The 12762-nt window shown below is 38.6% G+C and overlaps 1 protein-coding gene across 1 annotated transcript in view; it reads left to right on the plus strand.

Annotated features, from left to right (window-relative positions):
• The window catches only part of LAMA2 (laminin subunit alpha 2), a 710698-nt gene that overhangs the window by 162614 nt on the left and 535322 nt on the right, over window positions 1-12762 (plus strand). Inside the window, exons 2-3 of the mRNA XM_088840739.1 lie at window positions 69-239; window positions 7511-7623. Coding sequence (XP_088696865.1) covers window positions 69-239; window positions 7511-7623 — 284 coding nt within the window. The remainder of the gene's footprint in view (window positions 1-68; window positions 240-7510; window positions 7624-12762) is intronic.

The raw sequence follows: 12762 nt of genomic DNA on the forward strand, positions 1-12762 counted from the left end.
CTATCTTAATTTCATTTTAAAATGCAATAAAATCATCCCACACACCTTCATTTGTTCATCTTTTTCAGGTTTATTCCCTGCTGTCCTGAATCTTGCTTCCAATGCCCTCATCACCACAAATGCAACATGTGGAGAGAAAGGACCCGAAATGTATTGCAAATTGGTAGAGCATGTCCCTGGGCAGCCGGTGAGGAACCCTCAATGTCGGATCTGCAATCAAAACAGCAGCAATCCATATCGTATGTATTTAGGATTAACTTGTATGGAACTGGGTAGAAGCCAGCACTGAGAATGTTGAGGGCAAAGTGCATTAAAGTCAAAGGGCTTGTCTTCTCGATTTCTAGATCTTTTCTTCCATTATGAGCTTTACAGCTCTTCTCTGTCACTTGACAAACATTAGAAATTCCCTATGTGTAGTGGATATGGTGCTTGAGGAGAGTTTTCTAGCTGAAGACCTGTAGCAGTCATTGACTTCATTACTGCCTGCATAAAAATATCTGAGGGTGTGGTTATTAATAAAGGCTTTAGTAGGTCAGTGGTCACTATGTCCAGGTACTGTACTAGGAATATAGCAGGAATAAGTTGCTGTCTCTGGCTCAGTTGAAGAAGTGGCAAGAAGCAGATTATTGGTGTAGAGGGTGGTAGGTATCAAGGAAAGAATGAGTATAGGGGCTTCAGGGAGAAGAAGAGTCATGGATTCAGTCCTGGTATAGATGGAGCCTTGCCAGAAGGGCATCTGAACTGAGATGCAAGGGCAAATATGAGCTGAGAATGTACAGAGGAGACAGAGGGAAGAGAAATAATGCCAGGAGGAGGGGCTCAGAATAAGACAGAAAACATACTTGCTGGGAGAAAAGTAGTTAGAAATGGCTGCAAATGAAAGTGTCAGAGGGCTGGAACCAGTCTGTATGCTTAATACCACAGGAATAGTGTTTTACAGAGAAGTGTCATACAAAGCTCTCTTGGTTGGCCTCTAGAAACCACACTAATATCTCAGACTCATTCATGCATTTATTCAGCAAGCATTTGAAGACAGGCTCCTGGTAATGCATTGTTCTGAAGCAGAGTGTTGAATCATACATAGCCCTTGACTTAAAGACTTAGGAGGGGAAATAGGGGAGACAGAAAAGTAAATTGAGTGCTAAGGGAATACCTAGGGACTCCTTAAGCTTAGAAAATAAGGGTTAGTAAGATGAAAAGGGGAAAATTAATATATATAAAAAAGCATACAGAAATTTGAAGACAGGAAACAGCATGATATATTCAGAGAACTATAAGAAATTAGGTTCAGTAAGTAAAGAATTTATATGGATAAGGGTCAAATGGTGTGAGATAATTCTAGACATGGAAGTTGATTTGTGGACATACATTGAGAAATCATCAAATATTGGAGATATTAATGCAGTGAATACTTACTATCAGTGAGGCAAATTACAATAGAGATACAGTTTCACAATTATGGCTGCTATCCAAAAGTCTGCATGCAGTAAATGCTGGAGAGGATGTGGAGAGAAAGGAACCCTCTTACACTGTTGGTGGGAATGCAAACTAGTGCAGCCACTATGGAGAACAGTGTGGAGATTCCTCAAAAAACTGGAACTAGAACTGCCATATGATCCAGCAATCGCTCTCCTGGGCATACACACCGAGGAAACCAGAACTGAAAGAGACACATGTACTCCAATGTTCATTGCAGCACTGTTCATATTAGCCAGGACATGGAAGCAACCTAGATGTCCATCTGCAGACGAATGGATAAGAAAGCTTTGGTACATATACACAATGGAGTATTATTCAGCCATTAAAAAGAATGCATTTGAATCAGTTCTAATGAGGTGGATGAAACTGGAGCCTATTATACAGAGTGAAGTAAGCCAGAAAGAAAAACACCAATACAGTATACTAACGCATATATATGGAATTTAGAAAGATGCAAATGATAACCATGTATACGAGACAGCAAAAGAGACACAGATGTATAGAACAGTCTTTGGGACTCTGTGGAAGAGGGTGAGGGTGGGATGATTTGGGAGAATGGCATTGAAACACGTATGTTGTCATATGTGAAACGAATCACCAGTTCAGGGTCGATGCATGTTATAGGATGCTCGGGGCTGGTGTGCAGGGATGACCCAGAGGGAGGATAAAGGGAGGAGGGAGGTGGGAGGGAGGTTCAGGAGGGGGAACTTATGTAAACCCGGGGCGATTTCATGTCAATGTATGGCAAAACCAACCAATATAATATTGTAAAATAATTTGCCTCCAATAAAAAATAAATTAATTACTTAAAAAAATTAGTTTTTCCTCTCTTTGGGTTTAAAGTTGAGATGCTTATAAAGTGAAAAAGCTTTTTCTCAGAATTTATATTTTTTATCTTGAAAGAAAGCTGGGAGGTACCCTGCATTCTTTCTTGGAGCTGATTAAAGGGAAGATTGCATAGTCCTGTCTCTATTATACAGTTTAGAGATGCTGAAAACTTTAGTATTGTTATGTTTGAAGAACTGGGACTTTTTGAATACGATTGCTGGTCTTATATATCACAGAATGTTTTAAAGAAACAGTTAAGAAACCAAAGATGCCAAGCTTCAGAAACATTTCTTACCTTTTAAATGACTCTCATTATTTTCTAAGATGTTGATTGTTATTGGTGTAGGAGGGGGAATATTAGAACACATCCTATCTCTTTGCTATTCTTATATAGAATAGTATGGGCAAAAGCTGAGGTCAGAGTAAGGGGAAGCATCAGGACAAGAAAATTGAGGTAAAGGCTAGAAAATAAATGAATTGATGGACTAGGAGCTGTAGGTTCATTAGGGAAGAAGATGAAGCTTCGTGGGAAGAAAATTGCCTTTGGTGCAAGAATTGGTGGCCTTGATTTCATTGAATATGAGAAAGCATGGAGACATGAAATGATTGGGAGGGGATTATAGGGTGGTTGAGGGTGTTTTGAGGATGGGTTGGGCAGAGAGAGTTAGACAAAGTTCGTAAAATCATATATATGTGTATTCTTGTGTGTGCATACATATATGCATGTGTATATATGTACAGCTATCTATACATGTATGTATATACATATGAGTATTTATAGTTCCTGTCTACAAGTACAATGTTAGGATAAACAGCAGTTGGGTATAAAAGGCAATTTAACAGATATTCAAGGGAGTAAACTCAGGTCTATACCTTAGGGTACATGTCATCGATGATGTAGAATTTTGAAGAAAGAAAACATCAGTGGGACCTGAGGTAGCAAAAGAGTTCCAAGAAGGTTGTCAGACTCAGAAAGGGTTTAAAAACCCGAATTACCTGTGATTAAAGGGAAAGGCATTCCAGACAAAGAGAAACTGAAGGAAATGTGTATATAGATACAGATGGAAGGAAGGTACAAAGATTCAGGTAGACAATAATTTTGTTGGGAAAATGAATGTGATGTATTCACCAAGTTAAGTCCTTGAGTGAATGTCACTCTTCTCTTCAGAGTTCCATATTCAGGGTCTCTTGTGTTTCAATATAAGACATCTATATTTTGGCAAGACAAAAAGTGAATAATTGCTTTAGCAAAGCAAGACAAATATGAATTACATTTCACATTTCCCATTTTATTTACTTGTGATAAGTTTTTAAAACTTATCACAGCCTAAATTTACTTCACGTGATTAATTTCGAATGAAATGTAATGCTTCATTACATTTCAAACTAATGTTTTTGGAATCAGAAATTTAGAAAGAATAATACCCCACAAGAATAAAAATAATTAACAGTAATCCACATGGATATAGTTTAGTAAAAGTTGGAGCAACAGATGATAAAATTCCACAAATTGACTGAACAGCTAGAATGAATCTGGAAGGTCTGTACTTAATTACCACACAAAGAAAGGGAAATTTGAACCTCCTGGCTATTAATGGATTGTGCTTTCCAATTAAAATAGCAGTCTGAAAGTTTTACTTCATCAACGATTCCCTTGCCAATTTTCAGTTGCAGTTAGCCTTTGGATTGACTTGAGTAACTATGAGAATGTTGTAAGTTTCTATCTCTTTTTAAATAAGGGAAATATGCCAACAATTAATCAGTATTTGCAAATTAATTATGATTAAACTTTCATAATAGGGATTATGGTTAATTGTTGATTCATCTCCCAGTCTTCCTTTTCATGACTAATTTTCATATCAATTTAACCTGAGGTGGTAGATTTCAAAATTTCCAATTAGATAGCTCCTCTCACAATTACCTACAGGCCACAAGTGTGATTTGGAAATGTGATTGTATGCGTATTTTTCTATCACATGTTAAACCCATAATCTGGAAAGAAGGTTCTGGAGGATGTTTAAGGAACATATGCTGTGATATTTATTTTTCTTCAGAAGCAATGCGAGTATAATATTTCATTTATGGTTCTGATTTCTAATGTGCCGATTTCAGCACCCTCTCATACCACCAAGGGCATTTATTTGATATTTGGTTATCTTCAGGTATTTGTTGTTATTATAAAGACGTAACACTTTCCCTGTCTTCAGCAGAATAAGTTAACTAGTGCTAAATTATTAAATTTATTCAGCAATTTTGCTTTTCATTAATGAGATAAGGTCTCTCATCTCAGTGGACTGGTATTAGAATACATGGTAGAAAACAAAGTCCATCAAGCTGTTCATTTGAATTAAATAATTTACCAATATAAATAGATTGTTTTGTCTGGTTAACTCATATTACCATAAGTAAATCAAAGATAAAAATCTTTATATTTTCAGTTAAAGAAGTTATATCAGACTATGTTAATAAAATTAATATATAATGGCAATTTTAATAAATATTCTGTTGTTATAAATTTTTTGAAAGATGATTTTATTTTAGCCTCAGATTTCTTTTGCATTGAGGCCTGCTTGGTTTTCATTTTAAAAATTTTTATTAAATATAATTTATCCCCAGTAAAGATTCAGAATCCTGCATATTTTGAACAGATATATAATTCATTCTATGTATATCCTCCAGTATTCTTTCCTGGAGAATTCAATGAACAAAGGAGCCTGGTGGGCTACAGTCCTTGGGGTTGCAAAGAGTCAGATACAGCTAAGTGACTTTCACTTTTCACATATACATAATAATGGCTAGAATATTAATGACTATAATATTCTTCTGGTATCTCTGTGAGTTGAGAGTTCCCATCCAAAATACTTTTACTGGTCCATGGCAAAATGAGAAAATGAGAACAAAATTCCAATTTTTTTATGAAGATAAAATGAATACCTGTTGAAGAATTTTCTTTCATTTTAATATTATGATTTTTTAAAACTTTTGTTGCTTTTAAATATCCTCCATTTTATGAAACAAGTGGTGATATCTTAAATAGTAGTAGCAGCAACACTAGTCTGGATGCTACTATTACTTGGAGAAATAAAGAGCTGTAACTCCAATTTGAGTTATACCACAAATTGTGATATCACAAATTGTGATATAACTCCACAATTGGTATATATTTTGGAGTCATATCAGTTCTACAAATCTCTTTCACATACATTTTTTTTTTAAACTTTTTCTGAAAGTTAAGATTTTGGGAACTTGTACCATGAATAGAGTTTTATTATCCTCACTTCCATAATGACACAGAGCTTAAGTGACTTGTCCATGGGCAGTTAAATGCTAAATGCTGGATCCAGGTGGACTGTCCAGCTTCGCCAGAGCTTCATGGTGCAAATCTTACGTGCTTTCATCACCAATATCTTTAAAACACCTGGCTATATTACTACATTATGTCCACAGATTGGGAGTCCATGATTGTTCCTCATAATGATATGGTTTGTTCATTATTTGAAATATTCCTTCAATTTGCAAAAAAGATTATGTTCTAATCAAAGAATATTCTGAAGCTATTCATTTGAGACAGGCTTCCAAAGGATTAGTGTTATAAAAGTTCTCAGGGCTGATACTCCAAATAATTAATCCGTTGGTGATGGACAGGGAGGCCTGGTGTGCTGTGATTCATGGGGTCGCGGAGAGTCGGCCACGACTGAGCGACTGAACTGAACTGAACTGAACTGAGAAGGCAATGGCAAGCCACTCCAGTACTATTGCCTAGAAAATCCCATGGATGGAGGAGCCTGGTAGGCTGCAGTCCGTGGGGTCGCTAAGGTCGGACATGACTGAGCGACTTCACTTTCACACATTAGAGATGGAAATGGCAACCCACTCCAGTGTTCTTGCCTGGAGAATCCCAGGGACGGGGGAGCCTGATGGGCTTCCGTCTATGGGGTTGCACAGAGTCGGACATGACTGAAGTGACTTAGCAGCAGACTTAGCAGCAGCAGCAGAAAAGCTAACCTCTTCCCTGTTTACATTTCTGCATGCAAATAGGCTGACTTACAAGTGGGATGTTAGGGAGTTAAGAACCCTTACTGCAACCCTGGGAATAGAAATAGGAACATCCTCAACAGCCTTTCACTCCTGCCATCCTCACCCATTCCTGAGCTGGGTCGGATTAGGAGCAGAACTTATATTACTTGGGAAATAAGGAGCACAGATACAGACAAGAACAGATGACTGTAAACCAAAAAGGAACAAGAATTTTGGCATTCCAGAGGCAGTGGTTTCTGTTGCGAGATGCTGGAACTAAGGGGAGAAGACAAGGAATCCGTGTGTTTTGAGGATTATAAGAAGGAAGGAGCTGTAAGAAAGGTCTGTCAAGGGAGGTGGCAACAATTATCCACACCTCCTCTTTTCTGTCTCCAGTCTTGCTTTAATTCTCACAATAGGTCCTGTTCTCATCTATTTGGAGTAAACGCAAGGGAAGGCCCAGGCTTTATTGGTAGGATGGAGGTTCATGTGCCGTCCTATCCTTGTCTTTATTGTCCAGAACCCCACTGTTAGTGATTATGGGGATGAATGGGTATCATCCTGAATGGGAGATTTGGAGTGTCTTTCATTTTATTTTTAAATAATGGTTTAAATACAAAGTTGGCAGATTGAGGACTGACCGCAAAAAGCCTCATAGGATGGATTTGACAGCATTTTATATTAAAACCAGATACATATTGAATTGCCCAAGTCTTGGTAATAATGTATGTGTCAGAAGGGCAAACCTTCAAGTACCTTTCAACCGCAATTCAGGATTTTATGTTTCTGTTCACAAAGCTGATGGCATACTAGAGCCAACTCAAACAGTAGAGTTTTTGCTTCTGTGAATGACTGACACATCAATTAGCTTTCAATATTATTTTTTCACACTTAATTTCTGTAGTTATCTTTAAAGTTGCCCATTTTAGTTGATAGCCAGAGTGCTGAACAGCATCTTCTCATATAGTGTATTTAACCATTTCATACTACCTTGCAGAGTGCTATGAAAAAGTCTACCTTAAACCAGTTCTTTTAGAGATACGAATTGCTCTCTGTTTCTATTATTTTAATGTTTGACATTCATGTGGTAATGGTTTTAACTTAGTTTTGCTTTTTGCTTGTAAAAACAGCTATAAATTCTTTATGTGATCTTTTCTTCTTTCATATGTTGCTGCTGATTCAATAGAGAGGCACCCGATTACAAATGCTATTGATGGCAAGAACACTTGGTGGCAGAGTCCCAGTATTAAGAATGGAATTGAATACCATTATGTTACAATTACGCTGGATTTACAGCAGGTATAGTGCTTTTTATTTATTGATTTTATCATTTTCTTCTTTGAAATTGTATTTGCATTTACTATTTTGTATATTTACTAGTTCTTGGATGAAAAGATACTCTTTTATTACCCTCCATTATTTTCTTGACACAGTGACAAAAGGACTTATTCATTTAGTATATTGTTATTTAAAAATATTTGGCATTTATTTCTAAAGCACAATTAAAATGAATTCACATGACGAACTGAATTAGGAGCTGACTCTAACTAATGAGGGTTAATGATAAGAATATTGATCAACAAAATTTTACAAAAAATATAATAGTACCATTTAAATTTTACTTTTGTTGGTCACACCACATGTCTTGTAGAATCTTAGTTCCCCAACCAGGGGTGAAACCTGCACCCTCAGCAATGGAAGTGTGGAGTCCTAACCACTGGACCACCAGGGAATTCTCATGTTTTAACTTTTAAAATAAGAGAGTGCTGCTACTCTGTTCATGGTGTGTATACTGAAAGGTTCTTGGATAACAAGACTCTTGAGTAAATTGCCTCTCATTACTGAGAGTTAAGCTGTGGCAGTTGATTCTTAAACTTGGGCCAATAAATGAGTTAACAAGCGTTATAGATGTATAAAAGTTGATGTTGGAGTTTGTTAGTGTTTGTGGCACACAGGTCTGGGTGCCTTCTATGCTTAATTTCTTTCTCCATTCTGTTCACCATATTCAGCTCAGGTTGAAATGTTTAGTCAAGAATAACCATCAGCCCAAATTATCTAGGGTTGCAAATAGGATGGAATCTGGAAGAATGTTCCTATATTTTACTGTTACTCTAAATACAAATTTTCTTTGATTGACTGAAGGCTGAGACTGGAAATATTGAGCCTAGATGACTTCTTTAACTCAGCCTATTCCTCCCTCACTCTCGGCAGTCAGCACAGGAAGGACTCCCAGCCAGTCCTCCCTGACACTGTGGGCGCAGGGCAGCAGAGGAGTTTGGGGTTAGTGGAGAAGATGTAGTTAAAATAGCTAATGACAGACACTGTATACTGTAGAGGTTGTGTTTTCACATATGGTCACAGTGGAGGAACGCACCAGCCAATGGGAGTTAGTTATGTTCTCAGGAGGCCAGATGGACACCAGGCATCCCCCTAATGGATGCTGTTTGTCATCAACAGGAGTACAAACTGTGCCCCTTAGGTTCAGGGCCTGTTATGGCCAGGGTACCCAGATTCAGGAATTGCAAAGAGCTAGTTGGTGGGCCTCAAGGCAGATACTCTTTCCACTTATCTGGAACTCATTTTGACCTGAGCAGCAGGGTAGTGGCAGGGACTCAGTACTGTAGCAGTTGCCCACAGGTGTGGATTTATTTCTACTCATTGTGCTAAGTCTCTTCAGTTGTATCAGACTCTGCGACCCCATGGACTATAGCCCACCAGGCTTCTCTATCCTTGGGATTCTCCAGGCTAGAGTAAGGGAGTGAGTTGCCATGCCCTCCCCGAGGGGATTTTCTTGCATTGCAGGTAGGTTCTTTACCTCTAGCACCATCTGGGAAGCCCTTACTCATTTTCTACTCATATGGGCAACTGAATAGCAGCTTCGAGTTAATAGTATTTGTCAGGAAGTCTCAGAGTACAATCAGGGAAGGCAGGCAAACTACTACACTGATGAATTATGCTTTAGTGAAATTTTGTACATGAATTCCCTTAAAATCCTAGCCTCAAAATGGACTTCATCCCTCTCTGGATAAAGACAGCTTCATCCTTTGCCAGTCACAGCAGTTGTCCCCTGTCATATGGTCACTAAAAGTTGCAGTCTAACTTTCCAGTCAGGAATGAGTCTGCTGTCTATTGTCTTGGGTCATCTCCTGAGATAGAGAATCAATAAATAGTGATGTTTCATTGCTCAGGTTTACTCCACCTATGCTTTTAGATCACACATGGAGCAAGACACTCAACTATTAATATAATTTGCTCAAATCATGAATACTATTCTTTGAGCGCAACCACAGTAATGTTAACAGGCAGAGCTCATTTGATTGTGATTCATTTCCTTGTGTTTCACAGGTATTGCATTTTTTTTTCTTTTTTTAAAAATTGGAGGATTGTGACAACTCTATGGCCAACAAGTCTCTTGGCACCATTTTCCCAACGGTCTCTGCTCACTTCATGTCTCTGTGTCATATTTTGGTAATTCTTACAGTATTTCAAACTTTTTCATTATTATTATATTTGATATGTAATCTGTGATCGGTGAGCTTTGATGTTGCTATTATAACCATTTTTTTTGATGAGTAGAAAATGAGTAAAGGCTTCCCAGGTGGCCCTGGTGGTAAAGAACCCACCTGCAGTGAGCTTGTTTAGATGAGGCGTCCTGCACAGGGTGGTTAGGTGATGCCAGGTCTTGTATTCAGGTGGTTTCCTTTGTGTGAGTTGTCACTGTTTGATACTCCTTAGGGTTAGTTCTCCGGTAGTCTGGGGTCTTGGAGTCAGTGCTCCCACTCCAAAGGCTCAGGGCTTGATCTCACAAAGGAGTTTTTCTCGCTCTTGCAACATGATTGTAAGAGTCAGCTGTGGCTTTCCTCTGCGTCATCTTCATTCTGTGACCCAGGTGGAGGAAGAAATACCCTTGCGACCCTGGCTTGTGCCAAGTTAAGACTGCAGCCCAGATGATGAGACTTATTCGGTGTCCTTTCCTCCATTCCATTTCCCCAACATGGCTGCTTGTAAAGGTGCTTGCGAGGTGCCTGGCATTCTGCCCAAGCCAGATGTGGAGGCCTGGGCTCTGGCACCCTAGGGCAGGGGATATGAAGGCGAAGGAAGCCGACAGCCTGCCTTCCATGGAACTCGCCCTAGGTAATGTGGCAACAGCAGGAATGCTCGCCACCCCAGAGGCAGAGGGTACGACAGAACACACGACACAGTGGCAAGAGGCCTTGTGTTCCAGGTGCCAAAGCCACAACTCCCCAAAGACGCCAATCTGGTGCTGCAAGTAGTAGGGAGGAACCTCTTCACCCAGACCTCGTGAGATGAGCCGGGTCAGGTGGGAGGGGGCGGACCAGCAAGGTCTATTACAACTTTCTGGGGTCCATGAACCAATATAAGAAGATGAACTTAGTAACTGTTGCATGTGTTCTGACTGCTCACTAATCAGTCATTTCCTCATCTCTCTTCCTCTCTTTTGGCCTTTCTATTGCCCGAGACATGCAGCATCGAAATTACTAACCCCGCAGTTAATAACCTTGCAATAGCGTCTGACTGTTCAAATGAAAGGAAGAGTTGCATATCTCTCACTTTATAATCAAAAGCTAGAATTAAATAAGCCTAGTAAGAAAGGCATGTCAAAAGCCAAGACAGGTGGAAGGCTTGTCCTCTTGCAACAGTTAGTCAAGTTTTGAATGCAAAGGAAAAGTTTTTAAAGGAAACTAAAAGTGCCACTGCAATGAATACACAAATGCTTAGGAACCAAGGTAGCATTATTGCTGACCTGTGAACATTTTACTGATCTTAGAAGGAGATCAAACTAGCTATAGCCTTCCCTTAAGCCAAAGCCTAATCCAGAGCTCGGCCCTACCTCTGTTCAAGTGTGCAGAGGCTGAGAGAGGTGAGGAAGCTGCAGAAGAAAACTGTGAAGCCAGTAGAGAATGATTTATGAGGTTTAAAGAAAGAAGCCATCTCCATAACATATAAGTGTCAGGTAAAACAGCAACTGCTGATGTAGATGAGATGCAAGCTGCAGCAAGTTATGCAGAGGATAATCATGAAAATGGGGACAACAGATTTTCAATAGTCTTCTATTGGAAGAAGATGCCATCTAGGACTTTTATAGCTAGAGACAAGAAGTCAATACATGGCTTTAAAATCTTTAAAGGACAGGCTGACTTTCTCTTAGCCTGTAAGGGCTAATGTAGCTGGTGACTTGAAGGTAAGACCAATGCCCATTTACCATTCCAGAAATCCCAGGGCCCATGTGAATCATGCTTAATCTATTAATACTACGGCCGTGCTCTATAAATGGAACAACAAAGCCTAGATGATTGCAAGCTGTTTTCAAGGTGGTTTACTGAATATTTTAAGCCTACTGTTGAGAACTATTGTTCAAAATAAAGAAGAAAAAAAGATTCTTTCATAATATTACTGCTCATTGACAACACATCTAGTCACCCAAGAGCTCTGATAGAGATGTACAGTAAGATTAATGTGGTTTTCATGCTTGCTAACACAAGATCCATTATGCAGTCCATGGATCAAGGAATCATTTCAACTTCTATATATTATTATTTAAGAAATATATTTTGTAAGGCTACAGCTGTCATAGATAGTGATTCTTCTGATGTATCAGGACAAAATAAATTGAAAATTTTTGGAAAGGATTCAACATGCTAGATGGCATTAAGAAATTAGTGATGCATAGGAAGAGCTCAAAATATCAACATTGATAGGAGTTTGGAAGAAGTTGATTTTAACCCTAATGGATGACTTGGAGCAGTTCAAGACTTTAGTAGAGAAAGTAACTACAGATGATGTGGAAATAGCAAGAGAACTGGAATTAGAACTGGAGTTTCAGATATGACTGAATTCCTGCAACCTCATGATTAACAGATGGGGAGTTGCTTCTTATGGATGACCAAGGAAACTGGTTTCCTGACATGGAATCTACTCCTGGTGACAATGTTGTAAGGAGTGTTGATGTGACAAAAGAAGGAAGTAGAATATTACGTGTCTTAGTTGACAAAGTAGTAGCAATGTATGAAAGGATTGACTCCAGTTTGGAAAGCATTTGGGTGAAATAATATCAAATAGCATTGCATGCTACAGAGAAATTGTTCATGAAAGGAAGAGTAAATCAATGCAGCAATGTTGTCTTATTTTAAGAAAATGCCACAACCACCCCAACCTTTCGCAACCACTACCTTGATATTCAGCAGCTATTAACTTCCAATCAAGACTTAATACCAGCAAAAAGATGGTGATTCACTGAAGGATCAGCTATATTTAGCATTTTTTTAGCAATAAAGTATTTTAAAATTGAGATATGGTATTTTTTTTGACACAGTATTGTTGCTCACTTAATAGGCTTCAGTATAGTATAAACTTTTATATGCACTGGGAAGCCAAAAATATTCATATGACTCACTTTATTGAAATATTCACCTTATT

This window comes from Moschus berezovskii, chromosome 10, assembly GCF_049115385.1.
Source record: "Moschus berezovskii isolate FMDL1 chromosome 10, NW_MosBer_1.0, whole genome shotgun sequence".
NCBI lineage: Eukaryota > Metazoa > Chordata > Mammalia > Artiodactyla > Moschidae > Moschus > Moschus berezovskii.